General features: G+C 42.4%; 1 protein-coding gene across 2 annotated transcripts in view; it reads right to left on the bottom strand.

Annotated features, from left to right (window-relative positions):
* The window catches only part of patl1 (PAT1 homolog 1, processing body mRNA decay factor), a 40614-nt gene that overhangs the window by 4780 nt on the left and 13385 nt on the right, over positions 1–22449 (bottom strand). For both annotated transcript variants that reach the window (XR_015101803.1, XM_086119673.1), the window contains exons 6-16: positions 16222–16302; positions 13788–13988; positions 13405–13506; positions 10323–10409; positions 7555–7775; positions 7321–7465; positions 6642–6759; positions 5574–5671; positions 3241–3300; positions 3020–3165; positions 432–591 (exon numbers count right to left, since the gene is read on the bottom strand). Coding sequence is in view for 1 of the 2 variants with exons in the window: in XM_086119673.1 (XP_085975799.1) it covers positions 432–591; positions 3020–3165; positions 3241–3300; positions 5574–5671; positions 6642–6759; positions 7321–7465; positions 7555–7775; positions 10323–10409; positions 13405–13506; positions 13788–13988; positions 16222–16302 (1419 nt within the window). In the remaining variant the exon portion in view is untranslated. The remainder of the gene's footprint in view (positions 1–431; positions 592–3019; positions 3166–3240; positions 3301–5573; positions 5672–6641; positions 6760–7320; positions 7466–7554; positions 7776–10322; positions 10410–13404; positions 13507–13787; positions 13989–16221; positions 16303–22449) is intronic.

Here is a 22449-nt window from a genome sequence, read left to right on the forward strand (position 1 = left end):
GGCTGGCACCCTGTTGAATGTCAAATTTTGAAAACCAAACTAGCAGACAGATTATTCAGTCTAAGATTCAGTAGAGAAAATCATACTCGCTTAACTGAACTGGAAAAAAACCTCTGTTACAGTGTACGACAGCCAGGTGGACTGGCCTATCAGTTTAAAAGTATAAGGTAATATGAAATAGGCACAGAGTACCTCTTATTTGCCGCGGGCCCGCATCCCCTAGATTTGTCATCATCTCTCAAGACAAAACTCAGCCTTCACACAATCACAGCCTCACAGCCAGTCCGAAATGATGGAACTCTTAACACAACACACGCTACAGTATTTTTTCAATTTCAAATTCCAACCAGAGTGGGTGGGTTTTGGACTGGAGGGCCACTTCTTTGATACCCTTATTCTATTGCAATATGCTGATAAAATGTTTTAATTACCTGGTCCTGCTTGTCCTTCTTGGCCAGGGTCGGAAGGTTGCGGGCAATTGCCATGACAACAGCGGCAGCATGAGAGGGGGGTAGGTAGGGGATGAGCCTGGAGATGAGCCGCTTGCCTTTCCTCACCGACATGATCATGACACACCGCTCATCACTCACCCTTTCCACAGAGCAGGAGGAAAATCATTAGTGCGTGCTACGCACTATGTAGGTAAGTTAACATTTTTCATTCATTCAAGTATACAGTCAACCATCACTGATTCGCAAGTCACCATTTGTATAACAAAACAATTTTCTGAAACACGCGCCCATCTGAGGACCACAAAAAATATTGCAAATTTATTTTTGTGCAGCCATTGATAGGAGGGAGCTATCGCTGCTTCCCAATACATAAAAATATCATTTACTATTTTCCCAGTAGCCTTATTTAAAACACATTTTTGTGCTTCAGGTGGCAAAGTGTTAGTGAAAGAAAACTAACATTACAGAAAGGAAATCTATTACGTTGATAATATTGGGAAAGCAATGTTATGTTTCATTAAACTCATCCCAGGTGTGTGGCAATTGGAAAAAAGTCAAAAAACGTTTTTTTTGTCGTGAGGTCTCGCCTCCACCATTATACGCCTCCCACACAGACATTTCCAGGCCACTCAGTCTAGTCCATTTGTACTCCATCGAAACCACCTTTTCAGTTCATTAGGGTGGTGGAAAATTGACACTGCAGTCAGTGAGAGTTCCCTATTAGAGGCATGTCTCATCCCGTGTCGCCACTGTAATATGTTCGGCATAGTTTTTACACTGGATGCCCTTCCTGATGCATCCCACTCATTTTCACACAGGCAATGGCTCTAGTATACCCTTTAGGACAGGGGTGTCCAAAGTCGGTCCTCAAGGGCCGCTGTCCTGCCTGTTTTCCAGCTCTCCCAGGAGCAACACACCTGATTCAAATAATCAGGAACGTACTAATGCTGCTTCAGAGCTGGCTGATGAGCTGATCATCTGAATCAGGTGTGTTGCAGCCGGGAGAGATGGAAAACAGGCAGGACAGTGGCCCTCCAGGCCCGGAGCTGGACATGCCTGCTTTAGGATGCGAGTATTAGTGACTGTGAATTGAAATGTGGCCCACTGTGTACTCTTGTTATTCGCTGTAAGAGACGTGAGGATAATCAATTCTAAAATGATTCGATAGTGACAGCCCTGTTGTCCAAGTCCACTAAAACAATCCAAATCTGCTCTACATGATGCAACAACAACACAAAGTGACAAAACAAACACAAAAACAACAAAAAAAGCAAGGCTCATGAGAGCACTTGCCGACGGCTGCCTAAGCTTCAATAGGTCCAGAACTCTTCTTTGTGTAACCCCCCCCCCCCCCACAATGGATCCCGGTTTAACTACGAATATATAGTAAACTTTCTCCCCCTCTCCCTCCCTTGTTTCTTTCTGACTTTCGGGTTGAGTGAACGCTGGCGCGTTTTGGCTGCCGCTGCTCAACCCGTATTGTTTTGTGTTATTTGTTATTGTAAAGTGTCCTTGGGTGTCTTGAAAGGCGCTTATAAATAAAATCTATTATTATTATTATTATTAAAATAACCCTGATGCACGGAAATGCAGAGTTGACAAGAGTTTTGTCATGGGTTGCATTATTCTTTGTGACTCGCTCCAAATTAGCTAGTACATAATTCAGAAGCTCCAGATTGCTGAGTAAACAATATCTGTGCTATGCTGGCACTGCTTTGCGTGTTGTTTATAAAAGGATTGCATGATTGTATGCCTCGTTTGTTTTCTTAAGATCTTCATGAGTAATTGTGTTATTTATCTAACTCTGCTTTACACCAAAATATTTCACCGCCAAGTACTTCTTTGAAACAATCTCCAGAAAAAATATGAAATAAATGTGTACAAGAATCGCAATTTCCTTCTCAAAGTGAACCAGCCTTTTCTTCAAACATCTGACCCATGAAAACCAACGCACAAGATTGGGGTCACTGTGTCTATGCTCACATCTGCGGATTTAACGTTTCAAAGCTTCAGCCAGTCACAATGCCTTGTTGAAAGGAATTAGCGAGCTAACTGATGTCAGTCAATGGCCTTGTTAGGTGAACGGCGGTCAGTCGCCATAGATCGCACCAGTGAACGTGAGCCGAATATTTATTCACGGCTTTAGATGTAGCTGGACCAACCGCATTTGCTCTGTCGGCTTGGAACATAAACTGAGCAAATTTAATTTTAAGCCTTTGTTTTCAAAACACTACTTAAAGTACATTGTATCGCTTTGAGGCATATAGGTAGTTTTAAAATCTATTTTTCAAATCAAGAAAAAAAAAAAGAAAAACATTTGGGATAAAAAACAAAACAAAACAAACAAAAAAAAAACCTTGAACAGTTTATAAAGTGACCATGGTTTCTACCAATGCCAAGCCAAAAATATGGAGTCACTTGGGGTTCAAATGAATGATAGAAGCAAGTCTATACATTTCACGACTGTCTACTATTCAAAACGGTTTTATCAAAATTGTTTTCTATTCATGGTCGTCATGGTCCCGAACCCCCGCGAATAGCCAGGCTTGACTGTAAATTATCCCTACCTGTCGTCCCACTCCTTCTCTTGCAGAGAGTTACAAAGCTGCAGGGTATTGGTTTTGTGCTGTTCCAGTAAAGCCTCCCTGTCCTCCTCTGGTGCATGGACAAACCGTTTCTCAAAGTCTTGAACCTCGAGCAGCAAACTGTAAATCTGGAGAGGGTGAGCAAAACTATACTTTCAGCACTCGGGGTGAATATGTGGAAGGTTAACCAATTGTCATCTCACCTTTTCCACAGTGTAGAGAATCTGTCGTCTTTTATTCCAAACCTGCTTTTCCCTCTTCTCCTGGTCATGAGAACATACAGAATGTCAGAAAAATTATTCGACGAGATATGAAAGATGGTGTTTCCGAAGGGAACTAACAATTTGTTATTTCATCAACACTAAAACAGACACCGTCAATGTGTCATCCATTTGGGTGCAAAATTATCTGTGTATCTTTTGAACTTTTTGATGACGTTCCTCAAATGATCACAGCGGAGTGGATTTGCTTCCTGGAGAGGTGCCCATCTTTATGGGATTTTGATTGATGGGTGTGTATCTAATGTATATGCAGGACAAGCAAGGCTCTTCGTCTAGCTCGGCATGTCCAAAGTCCGGCCCGCGGTCGAATTTCATCCGGCCCTCGGCCTCTTTCATAAAATCAGTGCCGTCTGGCCCGCAGGTTGGGCGCAATGGGACACGTGTTGCATTGAGTGAGGTCTCGTAGACTGGTGAGATGTTTCATAGAGTGCTTCGTCCCTCTAGTGGCTAAATGAGTAATAGCATTCACTAAATGAGTAATAGCATTTAGACACTAGAGGTCAGTAGCACTCTACGAGACATCACTCACGAGTCAACGAGACATCACTCCGTGCACATATTAACCTCCCAGTTTACTAAAATGGCGATAATCAACAGAAAAAGGAAAGTTGACTGCGAGGGACGACGATTCAAGGATGGATGGAAATTGGACTATTTCTTCACTGAAATACACAACAACTGTGTCTGCCTCATTTGCCAAGAGACAGTGGCTGTTTTTAAAGATTATAATGTCAAGCGACATTACCAAACAAGACACGCTGACATGTACGACATGATTACAGGCAAGGAACGCATCGAGAAATTGAAGCAGTTTGAAGCTCGTTTAATCTCACAGCAGCAGTATTTTGCAAGCGCTCGAGAGTCAAACGAGAACACCACAGCGGCGAGTTACGCGGTAGCAACGCTGATCGCAAAACGTTCCAAACCTTTCAACGAAGGTGAATTTATCAAAGACTGCATGATGACGATGGTGAAGAAAATATGCCCTGAGAAGCAGCAAGAGTTTGCCAAAGTCTGCCTGGCACGTAACACTGTGGCACGCAGGATTGACGAACTCTCAGCGGACATCAAACGACAATTGGGAGACAGAGGAAAATAGTTTGATTTTTTTTTTCGCTGGCTTGCGACGAAAGCACAGACGCCTCGGACACTGTTACTTGTTTTTCTGAGGGGAGTGGACAATGAAATGAACGTGACTGAACTACTGGACCTCCAGAGCCTGAAAACCCAAACAAGAGGAATGGACATATTCTCTTCTGTTTGCGCTGCCGTGAATGACATGAAACTCCCGTGGAATAAAATTTCTGGGATTATTACTGATGGTGCACCATCCATGACCGGCGATCGAAGTGGACTAGCAACACTAATAAGTAACAAAGTAAGTGAAGAACCGGAGTCTGCACCAGCAACTTTCTCTCGCCAACTTTTACAGACGGCTGAATAAGGTACAGAGAGATTCGAGCGTTTGCTAAGAAAATGCTGAGCTTGTTTGGGTCGACGTATTTGTGTGAGAAGACATTCTCGGTTATGAACATAAATAAAAGCTGTGTGAGGACACGGCTAACGGACGATCACCTGCGAGACATTTTGCGCATCAATACCACTGCTTTTGAGCCAGACCTGCCCTTTGTGCATCAATCCAGATCTCAATATCACCCGTCACATTAAGATCATTTGTCAGCTGGCAATAAGTCTCTGAATAAATGTTTGTTAAGATCTACATCAGTCCTAAGTTTCGTTCTAGAGTAAAATTTAAAAAGTTCAATCAACATTTATAATGACTAATATGTCATATTTCAAATGATCCCTGCAGTTGTATGTGTATGTGTATTGCTTGTTCATTTCCCTGTTGTTCGAGTCAAAGGTTTTGTGACTATTGAAAAGTCATGGTGATACATTTTATGTTTCAAATGTTGCAATTTGCACTCAGGAGACTTATGTTTAAGAAAAAGTCAAGTGAATAATCAGGTGCATGTGATATACCTGTTTCAAATGAACCAAAAGAAATTCTTAAGATTGTTGAAATTAAAATAAAAATGGAAATGTGAAACACAGACTGTCTTACTAAAATTTGTTTAACAATATTGTTGTTCAATGTAAAGAATGTCAGCCAAGGTCGGCCCCCTGACATTTTACCACATAAAATCTGGCCCCCTTGGCAAAAAGTTTGGACACCCCTGGTCTAACTCTACCAACTGAGAACGATGGAGTGACTGATCAAAAAGAAGTGCACGCAGACACACTATGAAACGTACCTCGTCATCCGAGCGCGTGGTCACGACTGCGTCAATCATTTTACGTGGATTGTTGACACTTGACACTGTCAATTTACCCAAAGATCCTGCAAATTGAACTGTGAGAAAAAAATGCATTAAATAGAGCTCATAATTATTGTATATCTATAAAAAATTACAAAGATCTGTCGTATTTTCACGACCATAAGACACACATAAAAGTCTTACATTTTCTCCAAAATGGACAAAGCGCGTAATAAAGCAAAGGAAAAGCAACCATCCAGGCCTGTCTCCCATTGTGAGAAAGAATTCCACCAATAAAGCTTCAACAATTTGTGTCCTAAATTACCAAATGTTTATCGAATGTTGTCAAAAGAAGAGCTGATGTCACACAGTCTTAAACAAGACCCTGTCCAAACTTCTTTTGGAACGTGTTAGAGCCACAAAATTATAAATCAAAGATTATTTGCTGTTGTGTATTCAATTAAATATAGGTTGAACATGATTTGCAAATTGTTGTATTCAGTTTTTATTGATGCAACGTCCCAACTCCATTGAAATTGGGTTTGGATCTCAAACATCGTCAAACTACAAATTGGGAAACTCCAGGCCTGGATTCCTCCGATCCAACAAAGCATCGCAAAGCAAATTCTTGCAGTATCGCCACACCACCGAACAAGAATAACATTCAGACCAACAATATCAATGTTGCCTTTGTTTTAATCAGCCATTTGGATTTAAGTGTTGATACGCAGCTGATGCGATTTTGGAGCAGCTGTGGCACAGATTATTGATCTGGGAAATATTAAAAGTTTTCGTGTACCCCTGCAATGTTCCCGCATAGCCCTGGTTGAGCAACACTGAACTACAGTATGAGCATAGAGCAAATCGCTCAAAAGCAACATTTTTGTGATCTTTAAATGTCATTGTACATCTTATATGAACAAACGACTTTGGCAAGAGTAATTAAACTAATTAAGATGGTATAACTGCCGTGCCTGTTTCCCGAGGGGGCATTAGTGTGGGAGAGAGTGTGAGTGTACCCGCAGGACAGGCCCATGTTCCGGTTCTGCTCGTGTTCACATTTACCTGGTCTGTAGGTGTGCTCAATCTTGGCAACTTGGGGAGTGATGAGCTTGGTAGTGTGCTCTTTTTTACTGCTGTCTCTCTCTTTTTCCTGACGTTTCTCCATCTTTTCGTAGTAGTGCTACGTAAAAATATAAGGATGGACTATAATCAGAGAATCATAATACAAAATTAAAGCATAGTTTGATTGGCTTGGACTTCGATTGTATTCAACGGCATAAATGTGCGCCATTTTTTTTTCCACAGTGGAACTCTTGAGATTGAACATAATCAAATCCTGGTTGACCTTTTCTTTTGTTTGCTTTTAGACTTGGTATTTTATTTAGACTGTAGGAATGGAAGGAAAGTAATTCAATCTGAATTAATGCTCACTGAAGTTGTGCATGATGTCACACATGTGGAGCAAATTGTTTTGGAAAAACAGTTGCCAAAAACAAAACAAAAACAAAAAACACACACACACCGTGTTGAGCCATTTATGCTTACAATGTGATGTCTCCTGTGATGCGGGCCAATCACCAAGTTTTGTGTGACTTGAGAGGCATATATTCCCAGAAAATGTAGTCAAATTATACTGCTCAACTATAAAACTGCAGAGGCTCCAGTGTATGAAATAAATAAATAAAAACTAGACGATTCAAAGTTTCAACACAGAATACACAACACTAACATCCTAACAAACCTGATAGTAGTAGTCATCCAGGAAAGGGTCGGTGCTTTGAAGCTGCATCATTTGGATTTTGGTGACCCATTCCTTCTCTTTCTGAGTCATCAGGTTACTGTATGGGTCTCTGCTGCGCCAGTCCCCTCCGGTTCTGCTTCGGTCTCTTCATGGCAATCAAATGGTATAAATCGGATTGGTTTTATGAGACCTGGTATTGTTGAAAATACAAATGCACTTCAGACAAGAACATACCCGCCCCTGTTTTGCATGCGTTGGGTAAGTATGCGCCGGTGTTGAGGATGGAGATGAGTGGCGTTGTGCCCGATTGGTGGCATGTGGTTGGGATGACCATGAGGATGCGGGGGGCCCATTCGATGACCGAGTGTTGGGTGTGGGCCACCGAAAAATGGTCTGAAACCACCACCAGCTGGTAACAAAGTAGGCACCGGACCACCACGGGGAACTCCAGCCACCTAAAAACAGGGAAGTGTGTGATGTAAATAAAGTCATACAGGTCAGTAGATACAGTGCGGTCATTATACGCATACAATTTGCAAGAAAAAAAACAACAACAAAAACACATGGACCCTTTAGAATTAACTGGATTTTTTTTAATGGTCATAAAGTATGATCTGGTCTTCATTTTCTCATCACAACAATAAACTCAATTAACAATAAACCAAATAATTACACAAATCCATGTTTTTACTGAACACAACATATTGATATCACAAAGCAGGGTGGAAAAAGTTGATAAACTATCAGATTTAGTTGAGCATCCTTGCAGCAATATCCTCAACCAAACCTTGACTGTGGTTCAGACCTGCACAATAGTCAGGATAAATTTTGGAACGTTTCTCTTAAAAAAAAACCCAAAACAAAACAAAACACTAATTTAGGCAATATTCTTGGGCTCTCTTTGTGATGATACTAGTGTAGCCTGTACTACTGGAGACAAATTCCTTGTGTGTTCTACATACTTGGCCAATAAAGATCATTTTGATTCTGAATGACTCTCTGAACGTCATGCCGCAGCATCCAAATTGTGTTGAGGTCAGGAATCTGACTTGTTACTTGTTGTTACTATCAACCAATTATTCCTGAGGGGTTCATTGTTAGTCATTCACTGTGTTATTTTATATTGTTCTACAGTGCATTTGTTGTATTGTTAAATACAAATGAATGAAACATGTTTTATGCTAATAAAATGTTGAATCACTTTATAATTCTCTTTGTTGTCAGTACCAATGCTTCAAAATTTTATAGCTTATTGATACTGCAGTTAAAAAAACCCCAACAAAAAAATAAAACAGTTTAGTACCAGGCTTCATTACCCATCTCCAGACAATTAGTTTTCCATGCCATTGTGCGCGCGTGTGTGTGTATGTATGCATGTATGTATACTGTATATATAGATGTGTGTGTGTGTGTGTGTATATATACTGTATATATATATATACATATATATATATATATACAGGTATACTGTATATATTAGTGCTGTCAAGAGATTAAAAAATTGTGATATTAATTATGATTTGTAATTAATTGATCTACTTAATCAATATTTTAATGTCATCTAAAAATTGCAGAGAAAACCCCTATTTTCGTTTTAAATTCATTACATTATTGAGCATTGAGGCAGATCAAGATTCACATCACAAAAAAGTGGTATTGTAAAGTATTTTATTGTTTTTAAACAGACTTGAACAGATGCAGTCCAAGCCATTTACTTTCTGCTTTATTTGAGACTAATCCCAAATCCTACCTGCAACCTTTAGTTTCGACCACCAGGGAGAATATCACTGTTTTGTTTTTGTAAATCTCCAAATAATTACAAAATAAAAATAAAAGAGAACACCAGGTCCATAAAAAGTGCTTAGGTTAACATATTAAAAACAGTAAGAACAATTTTCTGAGCAAGACAAGTACTGAACACAGAACTTGCTTCAGATAATAAATAAAACAGACGCTTAAAGCACAGTGCTGTAAATTAGCACTTCAGAAATAACACTGTTCATTATGACAAAATGAAGTGCGGAAATAAACATCAACCACTCCTAATAGGCTACACAGCAGCTATGCTGACTTCATGCCTCGTACGCGGTGCGTTCTCCTCGAGTTTACCGTATTTTCACGACCATTCGGCGCACCGTATTGTTGGGCGCAGTCTCAGTAACGGGTGCTATTTCTGTATTTGACACATACACAAAACGCACTGTATTATTGGGGCAGCCAGGCATGGTAAAACATACGGCATCTTCAACATACGGCATGCTAGGGGCGTGCCTTTCGCGTCCTCTTACACGCCCACCCTTCACTCATTGGCGTCTGGTACCTGCTAGGGACGTGCCTTTAGCGTCCTCTTACACGCCCACCCTTCACTCATTGGCGGACTTCCGCATGCCTGTCGTCACTCACGTCCGCCTTTTCTCTGTATAAACAGCGTGTCGGCCAGAAGTGCTCTCAGTCAGGCTTTGGAACTCGGCGCATACACTAGACGCTCCGCATTATAAGGCGTCCTGTCCATTTTGACTTTTAATGGCGCCTTATAGTCGTGAAAATAGGGGAGTTTGGCGAAGAGCTTTGCTATGGCTCCCTCTATTGCTAATGCTTTCGTTGCTAACGTTAGCCGTGGCTGCACTAGTGACTGGGTGCTTTGCATTGATGTGGTAGGCTAAACTTGAGCTGCTTCTGTGGTAAGCAAACTCCTTCTTCCTCTTTATCAATAGTGCCGTCAGGGCGTTTTTGGAATGTAAATTGTCCATTCATTGTTCCGAGAACTCTCACATGCTCCTCCATTTTCACCTCTTTTCTCCTCACCGCTGCTTACTTAGCGCGCCCAACTCCAATGGGAGCCAATCAGCTTATGCTAAATAAGCCCAAACATAATGACAGCCAATCATGTGTGTGTGTGTGTGAGAGAGAGAGAGACAATTAAAAATGTTCCAGGAAACACATTATTTAGCTATTAAAAAAAAAAAAAAAATTCCATATGCTGGTATAGCTGTATTACTGACCTGAGAGTTGAGAAGCTGGGCCCGTTGAATCTGTGACAGCACTGGACTGACTCTTGGAGAAAATGGTCCACGACACAGTGGTGAGTTCTTGTGGTGGAGGGTCATGAAGGGGAGGCAAAAAAAAAAAAAAAAGATAAGAAAAAAACCCATGGGACATGTATTATAGTGTATTTATTATAGAAAGTGACAAAATGAAACAATTGAAATGTTAACTAAATAAAAAGTTGATCGGGTTCTTTGTCCATATGAATTTCGTGCACCAAAAAAAACGGGCCCCAACTCTAATTAGGCCCCGTTTCTTAGTGTTTTGTCCGAATGAAATGAAACTTTGGCCATGACTAGTTTATTATATTCAAAACAGCACATCAAAACACTAGGGTCTTTGGCCTTTTTTTTCCCGTTTAGGTCCGGGCTATGGGGTGCCCACTCAAAATCAGTCTTGAGACTGATCACTCGGCCTCCGAAGTTCTCTTTCAGCCAATCTCGGGACAGGTTTGAGGTGTGAGAACTTGTTCCGTCTTGCTGGAACCAGAACTTGCTCATGAGCGATGGGTAGATGGTCTGGAGCTCATTCTTGAAGGTTTTGAGGACCTCCACATACCGCTCCTTGGTGACTGTCACTGCTGCGCCAGATTCTTCGATGAAGATTGGTCCAATGATGCCTCTGGCCGAGATTTCTGGTTCCAGCAAAACGGAGCAAGTTCTCACACCTCAAACCTGTCCCGAGATTGGCTGAAAGAGAACTTCGGAGGCCGAGTGATCAGTCTCAAGACTGATTTTGAGTGGGCACCCCATAGCCCGGACCTAAGCCCCCAGATTTTTTCTTTGGGGCTATCTTAAGGACAGAGTCTACGCAGGGAAACCCTGAACCATCACGGAACTCAAGAAAGCCATCAGGGAGGAGATGAGAGCCATTACCAATTCAGTCTGTAAGAACGTCATGGACAACTTCGTGCTGCGCCTCAAGAAATGCACGGAGCTAAATGGAGGCCATGTAGAACATATGCTGTAGAACGGAGAAAAAAAGGCCAAAGACCCAAGTGTTTTGATGTGATGTTTTGAATATAATAAACTAGTTATGGCCAAAGTTTCATTTTATTCGGACAAAACACTAAGAAACGGGGCCGAATTAGAGTTGGGGCCCGTTTTTTTTTTTGGGTCACCCTGTACTGTAAAAAAGGCTACATTGATTGATTGATTGATTTTTTCCCCCACAATGACGAAATAACATTGGCGCACCGTGTCCCCAGTTGGAGTATCTACAGCATGCACAGGCACTTCTGTTTTTGGTGCATTCTGATTAAATGAATGGTACTTTTGAACAATGTTCTGTTCAGAAACTCAGAACATTTATATGTGCTGTTCCGTTATTCAGGGTGGCCCCAAAAAAACAGAGCCCAATGCAAGCAGTACCAGCCAGATACTAAATTTGTGAATGGACTGTACGCTGCCTGCAACAGCAAATGAGGATGGGGATGAAGAAACGTCGGCAAATAACTATGTTAAAGTTTATCTTTAAAACAGTTCACCTTAACTAAAAATCCCATGTCGCACTGTAGCCAAAGATACGATTTTGGTGGATTAATAAATCTTTGAAATCCTTGTTTTGTTATTGTGCACAGAAAAGGTAAGTTGCCATGACGATTTCTGACAGGTGTGCTTATGGCTCGTCATTTTTAACCAATGTTTGCAGTTGGATTTTGTCCTTTCTTGTGGCGACACCAAGCTCTACCTCTCCTCCCAACCCACTGCCACTCTTCCTACCTTACTGAGTATTTCTCTGAACTCAAACAATGGTTCTCATCCAATTTTCTTCAACTCAATAGTGATACAACTGAAATCCTTTTTTGATAGGTTCCAGGTGCACTCTAGCCTAAACTGACAGTTTTTCCATTACACTTGACAATACCGCCGTTCCTCCCCCCCTCCCCCCAGGTGGAGTCTATGCATCATCCAAGACAGCACATTGTCCTTTCAATCACAATTAACAACCCGATCTGCATACTTTCACTTATGTAACATTAATCGACTCCATCCATTCCTCAGCCCTCACATTAGCGCCATATTTGTTCACAACCTCGTCACGTCCCGCCTGGACTACTGCAATTCCTCAAGTCACGATAACATTTTACAACCTCTCCAGAATTCTGCTGCTGGTATTGTCACAAGCACCCCTTATACCCACCACATCACTCCAATCTGGACAATAACTCCACTGGCTGCCTGTCCGGTACAGCATCAAAAAAAAATATTGATTTGCACCTTCAACGCCATATCTCTTTGAGGTCCTTCACATTGCTCTATCCTTGTTCCCCTAGATCATAGGTGTCAAACTCAGGTCCTGGAGGGCCGCTGTCCTGCATGTTTTCCAAGTCTCTCTGTTGCAACACACCTGATTGAAATGATCAGATCATCAGCAAGCTCTGCGGAAGCCTGACATTGAACCTGTTCATTTGAATCAGGTGTGTTGCAACAGGGAGACTTGGAAAACATGCTGGACAGCGGCCCTCCAGGACCTGAGTTTGACACCCATGCCTTAGATCTTTATCCTCCCTCTACCTCTCTGTTCCTTCTGCCCATCTGATCACAGTCGGGGACAGAGCCTTCAGCCGCTCTGCCCCACATCTCATGACCATGTAACCTCAGTAACACACACTCATTATCCTTCTTTAAAACAAGTCACAAAACACATCTATTCAGGATTGTTCATTCACTTTAATGTTGCCCATATCATTTGCCATTTTAATTTAGGTTTTATGTTCTATTATTTTGTTGCACTGATTTTTAATTATGTTGTACGGTGACCTTGAATGCCCTAACAAACGCCGAAAAATAAAATTGAGTATTATTATTATTATTATAAGTAGTAGTAGTAATGCGTTACTGGGGTATTAGATCGGGACTTGGTTTCGTCAGATACTCAAAATCAAGTGACTCTGACTCGGGTGCAAAACAATGTGAGTGGAACGTCGATGTTATGTAGTAATTGATTATTTTCCTAAATAGTTTTTTTTTGTTAAAATTGAATAATGTCAGAGAAACATTTAAACCCATCAAGAGAAGGTGGGTAAAAAAAACTCACAGCGAAATTGAGGAGAGTGTTGGGTGACAAACGTTCAGGAAAAGGAGGAGGGTATCGGTGTTGGATCGGGGCTCTCACGTGAACTGCAGTGGGATGATGAATCTTCAAAACACAGAAAAAGAAGACAGTTATAGTGCGAATAGAACATACAGTAGTGAACTCATACCACAGGATTGTGAAAAGCTGCTTGGAATCTCGATAAATTAAGAGTCTGTCAAGAACAAGAAATATGAATGTGACGATAGGTTGGTTTGGCGAGCTAAAGACAGTCACATCCAAATTATCACATGACTTAGACAATTTCTGTCACTAAATATTTTATTTAGCTCATACATGTAGACTTGTGCATGTTCCTAAGACATTGTCTTGTTCAAAGTTTGTACCTGATGGTTTAAGGAGTGACCCAATGGTTGCTTCGGTGGAGTTCCAATCGGCACTGCCCTTACTGGAGGGGAGCCAATCACAGGAGAAGACGAGCGTGGAGGTGGAACCCTTTCTGACAGATCCCGTCCTTCGTCATTCCTCCCCTGAGACGGACGTTTTGGAAGTCCCACCTCTTTTATTATTGACATTAATGGACTATCCTGAAGAGGCGGCAAAAAGCAGGTACAGGGTATTGAAACAAAAATAACCATAATCTAATAACACAAAGAACCTGTGCCAGATTGGTTTTGAGGAGTGGTGTCAAACATTTTACTTCAGGGGCCTCAATCACCACAATGTGATTTCAACTGGGCCCTTCGAGTGCAGTATATTGGAGGCCGAATAAGCCATGAATAACAACTAAGTCTAAAATGTTCTCAATGTTTTAGTATAAATAACTGAAAGTATATACTGAAAAAAACATTAATTACCATCTTGTTGCAAATCAGTCAATTACAGATAATGTGTTCTATTTTGCACCCTAATTTGGGTTGGAATTTCGGGCCGTATGTTTGACATCGATGCCTTTAGAGAGTAAATTTCTTAAATCAACAACTAATATTTATAATTAGAATAACAATATCCAAGCTTGTTATCCTGACTTTGTTCACTTCCAAGAATTGCAGACAGAGAAAAAATATATAATTTACAATTTAAATCTTTTTCTGACAAAAGTTGTCCCATCTGAAGTATGCACTCTTCCTATTGAGACGTGTTAAGGGTTTCTTGACCATTCACAAAAAATAAGCCAGTGCTCTTTGCTAATGCAAAAGAAGTGAAATGTAATAGTGACAAATGTACCAAAACAGTAGAACATAACTTCATTTGGGCGAACTCCAGATCAGTGTTTCCCAACATTTTGGCTTGTGCACCACTGAAGCGTTTACGTGAAAATAATTTTATTTTGTTTCTTTAATTTTCACATTTAATTCTCAGGCTTTAACTTGTTTGAACTTAAATTAAAGATAAAAATACATAGTATGTTGCCTTGAACATAAAATTAGAATTTAAAAATATGCATAAAAAGCCATCACCTGACTGTGATGGAGGGGTTTGTGTGTCCCAATGATCTTAGGAGCCAAGTTGTCTGGGGCTTATGCGCCTGGTGGGTCACCTATGGCTAAAAGATCGTAGGTGGGGGACCAGACAAAGCAAGGCCCATCGACTTTGATGATGAACAAAAAGATAGGACGGCGTCTTCCCTTGTCCGGATGTGGGTCACCGGGGCCCCTCTCTTGAGCCAGGCCTGGAGGTGGCGCTCACTGGCGAGCGCCTGTTAGCCAGGCCTACGCCCATGCGGTCCGGCTGGGCTGAACCCAAAGATGCAACATGGATCCTCCTTCCCATGGGCTCAGCGCCTATGGGAAGGGCCAAAGGGGTCGGGTGCAAAGTGAACTGGGCGGTGGCCAAAGGTGGTGGTCCGATCCCCGGCTGCAGAAGCTAGCTAGCTCGAGGGACATGGAATGTGACCTCTCTTGCAGGGAAGGAGCCCGAGCCGATGTGTGAGTCAGAGAAGTTCCGACTTGACATGGTCCGACTTGCCTCTACACACAGCCTGGGCTCTGTTACCAGTTCTCTCGAGAGGGGATGGATTTTCTTTCACTCTGGAGTTGCCCACAGTGAGGGACGCAGAGCAGGTGTGGGCAGACTTATTGCCCCAGCTCAGTGCCTGTATATTGGGGTTCAGACCGGTGGGTGAGAGGGGAGCCTCACTCCGCCTTCGGGTGGGGGGACGGGTCCTCACTGTTGTTTGTGCATATGCACTCAACTTCAGATAAGCGTACCTACCCTTTTTGGAATCCTTGGAGGGTGTGCTGGAGAGTACTCCTGCTCGGGACTCCCTTGTTGTGCTGGGGGACTTTAATGCTCACGTGGGCAATGACAGTGAGACCCAGAAGGGTGTGATTGGGAGGAACGGCCTCCCCAAACAGAAGAGCGGGGCGGAGCTGTCAACTGATCACCACCTGGTGGTGAGTTGGCTCCCATGGTGGGGAAGATGCCGGTCCGACCTGGCAGGCTCAAACGTATTGTGAGGGTTTGTTGGGCGCGTCTGACAGAATCTCCTGTCAGAAAGAGTTTAAACTCCCACCTCCAGCAGAGCTTTGCCCACATTCTGGGGTAGGCGAGGGAAAATAGAGTCAGAGTTGACCATATTCTACTACTCTACGGTTGAGGCAGCCAAGTTGTGGCAGTGCACCATTAATGCTGTCTTATAGTGGAGATAGTTTCGCCTGACCTCGATTATGAGTCTTCATAGATTCAACCCCATATGATACACAAAATTCTTAGTGGTCAAAAATATTTAGTTGAAATTTAATAATAAAAAAATAAATACATACATTTTTTGAAGGAAAGGAAAGAAAAGAAAAAGACAAAGAAAAAAAAATGACTCACCTCCATGTGTGGAACTAATCCGGGGCAACCACTGACTGGTCCAAAACCCATACTGTTCTCCCAGATATTACGTGAGTTCATCTAAGAGCGAGGAGGGGGGGGGGGGGGGGGGGGGGGGGAGAAACATGATCACGACTATATATAGTTTCATCAAATGAACAAGCTGCTGCAACGGCATGAGTAAATAAAATAAAGGCCTACAATGTTGCCCTCCTCAAAAAAAAAACTGAAGGGAATATTTTGTTCCTTTCATTTTTTAAGGAGTTTATCTATCTATCTATATACACACACACACACACACACACACAGTATATATATATTAGAGCTGTCAAACGATTAAAATATTTAATCTAATTAAAAACGCAACTGTCATAATTAACTCAAATGAACTAAAAATTAATCGTGATTACTCACACATTTTTTATTGTTTCTGAATTTCCTCTTATATTTTTTTGTCCTATTTTTCCCAATTTTAATGCTCTCATCAACATGGAATCATTAATCAGTTTTCTATGTGCAAAATGCAAATATTTTCTGAAATAACAATTTCGATTTTCAATTTTACATGAACATTTTTCACTTGGAGCAGTTATTCACACATAAATTTTTCCTGCTTGGCTCTCGACGAAGGCGGACGCTTTTTGCTCAGCTCCTGGCCTCCCCCCCACCTTCTCCTTGCTCGCCACTTAGTCTTTGTGCTGTCTTTGTCTAACTTTTCCTAGCCTCCTACCGTATTTTCATCCGAAGAACTAACCATGGAATGAGTTGGCTGGTCTCTCGATGCAATCGACAAAATTTTTTCGACGAAAAGAGCAGGCAGTGGGCAGCCTACTTGCCCCTCGGGGACATTTGCTGCCGGATACGCCCTTGATCCATGGAGAAAGTGGAGAATGGTGTGCCTATCAATACTGTCCGTTCAAGATGTGGAAGACATCTACATTATCGGCCTTCTGATAGCAGGTATGCTGCTGTTTGGTGTTAGCAGGTTCCTGTTCTATCGCAAAATTCAACCGACGGGAGTGGCTTTATTGGAAGTGAAGAAGCTGCCGGTCATTCTGGATGGTTTAGTGCGAATGTCCAACACTCAGACTCAAGCAGTGACTGAGCTCAACCGCAATATAGATGCGGTTTTGGAGCGACTCCGTACGATCGACAACAACACGGAGAAAGAAGTTGGAATCCGCGCTGCGGAAAGAGATTGCGGATTTGGGCTGATCGGCGCCAGTGAAAAGATACAGGCCACAGACTCAAGGCTGTCTGAAATTGTTGGCGGCCGTCCCTCGAAAACAAACAACGCTATCTGGACCCTTTCCCCTGGATGGAAGTATGCATGGAAGCTAGTGCCCCCCACCATCACCCTCCTCCTTCTCGGCCATGGACTGATAAGCCGGGACTGTCTTCATGAGCAGACCTTGACGAAGCAGCTGTGGCCTGTACACGCATACACATACACAACTAGACAATCACACGCGCATACACATCCTTATTATCACCGTCTTCATCGCTCCGATTCTTTTCCCCCGTGACGTGGTACGATCTGCGGAGTGCAAGGTGGTCCGTGCAGCGTTACGGTCACCCCCCCCCCCCCCACCCCTCCCTTCCCATTCATCCTCCCCCTTATTACATGTTATGTCTCGTGACTTGTTGTAACTGTCATATGCTTATTTATGTGCTAGGGTCTTTTTTTTTTATCCTGGACTTAAATTATCCTCAGAAGAGGATAGTTCGAGCGTGGTTTTTTCCCCCCTCTCCCTACCCAGTGTTTTCCTCTCTGAATTCTGACTGTAATTTCCCCATTGCGGGACAAATAAAGGATATCTTAATAATCTCTCACACAATATATACTACTATATAATACTGTCCTTCAACAACAGTAAAAAATATATTTTGTCACACAAAAGCTGCTTTAATGGCTCTTTTTATGGAATCAAAACAGAGCAATATAACATTATAAAGTGCACATCTAAGGTAAACTAGTACTCAGCCGATAGCGGATTTAAGCCATGGTTGCATACTTCGTTTTTCTCAAGTTTGCTTTGAACACAGCAGTCAGGTTGTGTTGATTCTGTTGGTCCTTCTTGCTCAGAAGTCTCTCTTCGGTTTTGTGTAGACATCATTTCGGATGACTACACTTGGATAGATGACAACACTGGAGACGTTTTATTTTCAGCTAGGTCGCTACCACTGCACCGCTCAACTCTTGACGTGCCTCAGCGGTGCACCGTCGCTGTCAGACGAACACAGAGAAGCTCCACCCCCATTATTTATATGGACACGGAACACGGTAGGTAACCTTCCACACAAAATAGTTCCAAACAAGCAACAATCGTGTCAGTGGCATACAACGTATTCGACAGGCTACCTGCTCTTTATTCAACAGAGGCTCATCAATCTAGTCTCTTATTTCTCTCCCGAAACAGTGTCTTCTCCGCGACGTACAATCTCTGTACACAGCTTGTAATGGAGGCTCTCGCTGGCAATCCGTAGTGGAGTCGTTAGATGCAATGCGAATGATTTCAGCTTGAGTCGAGCTGTGGACAATGTTGACAGGCTTGCATGCAGTAGCCATACATTTAGCTATGGCTTCAGCAAATTTGTTCTTCGTCGTGTTATCCATTTTCTTCACTTTGAAATGATCCACAGCTGTCTGTCTTAGACGAGGGGGCGGAGTACTCACATCAGCTGTGTGCTTGGCCATTATGTGGTATTTCAGACTAGACGTACTTTGATGATAGCTCAGTTTACGATTGCAAAACATCCAGGTAACTTTGGTCTTGTCAGTGGAACAATCTGGCAACTTTTTAAAAGTGAACTTTCCATTCATAAACTCTTCAAGTATCCGTTTTCGGTGTCTCGCGCTGCCGTGGCTGGGAAAACAGACATGACTTCTGCAGCGCGCTTGCAAAATTAAACCCCTTTAAAATTCCGGATTACAAGCCGTTACTTTTTTTTCCCACACTTTCAACACTGCGGTGTGTAATATGAAGCGGCTTTTTCATAATTTTTTTTTCATCGCGGGAAAAACATGGACCAATAAAATGAATGAGTAGTTCACTGAGGTCCAATGAGATTGTATGACTAATCACAACTTCCGCTCTTCTCGCCATAGTGGGGAAAAATGTGTTACCTGGCAACAGTCGACCAATAAAATGAATGAGTAGTACACAGGGGTCCAATGAAATTGTATGATTACCGGTAATCGCAACTTCCTTATTTCAGTCTTTCTTCTAACCCTGATCAACATGGAGAATACCAGACGAAAAGCATATGATGCAGCTTTTAAACTAAAAGCGATCACTCTGGCAGTTAAAGAAGGAAATCGAGCTGCTGCCCGTAATCTTGGCATAGATGAGTCGATGGTGCAAAGGTGGAGGCTCCGGCAAGAAGAACTGAGCCAGTGTAAAAAGACAACCAAAAGGACCCATGCACATTTGATTTGCCCCTCACTTGGACTGTAAATAAAAAAAGGTGACTCCTCCGTCATACTGAAAACAAGTGGCCACGAGAGAACACATTTTACCTGTGTTTTGAGCTGCGCAGCATCAGGCCTAAAGCTGCCACCGATGATCATTTTTAAGAGGCTGACTAGAGAAATAATTTCATATATCTTTTCCCATTTCTATGATTTGCATTATTCTATTTAAAGCCGAGTGGGCTGCAGTATTTCTCCTCATAATTAAGCAAATGCACATCAAGATCTCTCTTTGTCTGGCCTCTTATTATGTGTTTCAGCGTAATTTCGTTGTACAAATGCATTTATCATGCTCATAAAAATATGGAGATTATTTTAACCTTCAGAAATTGTTGCGTAACCTAGCGACCACACTGAAAATAAAACGTCTCCAGTGTTGTCATCGAACCAAGTGTAGTCATCCAAAATGATGTCCACACAAAACCATAGAGAGACTTCCGAGCAAGAAGGACCAACAGAATCAACATAGCCTGACTGCTGGGTTCAAAGCAAACTTGAGAAAAACGAAGTATTCAACCATGGCTTAAATCCACTATAGCAGGGGTGTCCAAAGTCGGTCCTCAAGGGCCGCTGTCCTGCCTGTTTTCCAGCTCTTCCAAGAGCAACACACCTGATTCAAATAATCAGGAACGTACTAATGCTGCTTCAGAGCTGGCTGATGAGTTGATCATCTGAATCAGGTGTGTTGCAGCCGGGAGAGCTGAAAAACAGGCAGGACTGTGGCCCTCCAGCACAGCGGCACTCATCCTGGCTGCTCAGGAGCAGGCCCTGAGCACCAGAGCCATTGAGGCCAAGATATACCACACCAGACAAGACCCAAGGTGTAGGTTGTGCAAAGAGGCACCTGAGACGATCCAACACACAACTGCAGGGTGTAAGATGCTGGCAGGGAAAGCCTACATGGAACGCCATAACCAGGTGGCTGGCATAGTCTACCGAAACATCTGTGCGGTGTATGGACTGGAAACCCCAAGGTCAAAATGGGATACACCTCCGAAGGTGGTGGAGAATGACAGAGTGAAGATCCTGTGGGACTTCCAGATCCAGACTGACAAGATGATAATGGCGAGCCAACCAGATATCGTGATCATAGATAAAGGGCAGAGGAAAGCCGTTGTAGTGGATGTAGCGGTCCCAAGTGATGGAAACATCAGAAAGAAGGAACACGAGAAACTCGAGAAATACCAAGGGCTCAGAGAGGAGCTCTCCGAGCCTGGAAGGTAAAGGTGACAGTCGTGCCTGTGGTGGTCGGAGCACTCGGGGCAGTGACCCCCAAACTAGATGAGTGGTTGCAACAGATCCCGGGAACAACATCGGACATCTCAGTCCAGAAATGTGCAGTGCTGGGAACAGCAAGGATATTGAGCAGAACCCTCAAGCTTCCTGGCCTCTGGTAGAGGACCCGAGCTGAATGAGGGACGGACACCACCCGAGAATTTTTTTATGTATGTATGTATGTATGTATGTATGTATGTATGTATATCCATCCATCCATCCACATATATAGATATATATAAAAAATGAATTATTTTTTTTTCTCAAAAGGTGTTTGTGGTTCCCAGTGTTGTCTTTTCCGTGGACAACACAGAAAATTTCGCCATGGCGAAATGGCTCTTTAAGTGTAAAAGGTTGCTGACCCCTGGTCTCAGGGAATAAGCAGTTTGATTGGTTGATCGCATCAAGTGGGGTGCTGTGCCGGGTAGAAGCAGAAATGCACTAAAGCTCAATGTTGGTCATTGAAGAGCCATCTCGGACAAAAAAAACAAAAAAAACCCCAAATGTGTCTGGAGCCGTAAAAAAATAAATGCCTTCTATAAAATGTACAATGAAGGAAACACATGCTCTATGTATGTAGGGTACTGGACTGTCTCTGAATTGTTTATGTTCTTCATTCCTTTGTTGTGTGTTCACAAACGCCCCCATAGAATTTATTTTGTGATTTCCTCGCTTGATTTTTTGTTTTGGTGAATTATTTTCACTTTTCTTAGTGTCAGAGAAGTGATCATTAATTTCCGTTTTTCGGAGGCTGTCTTTGAACGCCTCTCGAATCGAATGAGAAGAGAGAAAGCACGGAGTCGGACGCAGACGTGTCTGTTTGTCGAGACTGTTAAAAGCATAAATAAAGTGTACGTTTTAAAAAACCAACACCACAGCTCTCCTTTTTTGTAGCTGCAACATGCATGCATATATATCTATTTGAGCTATATTAGCCTACTATCAAAATCTTTTTCCATTTTCAAACATGTTTTATTAAGCCACTAGATGTCGCTAAAGAGCCGCGTGTTGCCGACCCCCGGTTTAACCCATTGCTGTTCACCCACACGGCAAAGAGAAGGAGAGGGAGGAACAATAATTTTCCAGGAAAACTCAAGCTTTTCCTAGACATTTTACTTTTCTTCTCATTTTCCACGTGGTTTCCACAACTGAAAAATAGATAAATAATTTTCCAGGTTTTCTAGGACGCATATGAACGCTGGAAAATTAAGGGGAGGAGCACTCCCCTTAATTTGATTGAACTCTGAGCAAAAACATTTTCAGTGTGGTTCTTCTGCCCTAACCATGCGTTTGACATGAAAGCATGGTGTAGACAGCGAGCTAATCAATCCTCCAATAAAAACACGAAGATGGGAATCCACCGTTTGGTATTTTTATGGAAGTCTAGCTTGTAAAAAAATTGTGCCTGAACTTGTCAAAAGAGAGAGGATGGAAGTGGATGTGATCACACCTCTCCACTGTTATGATTCAAAATTTTATGT

Source organism: Hippocampus guttulatus, chromosome 9, assembly GCF_054856545.1.
Source record: "Hippocampus guttulatus isolate MCC_2025c chromosome 9, RoL_Hgut_1.0, whole genome shotgun sequence".
Taxonomy (NCBI): Eukaryota; Metazoa; Chordata; class Actinopteri; order Syngnathiformes; family Syngnathidae; genus Hippocampus; species Hippocampus guttulatus.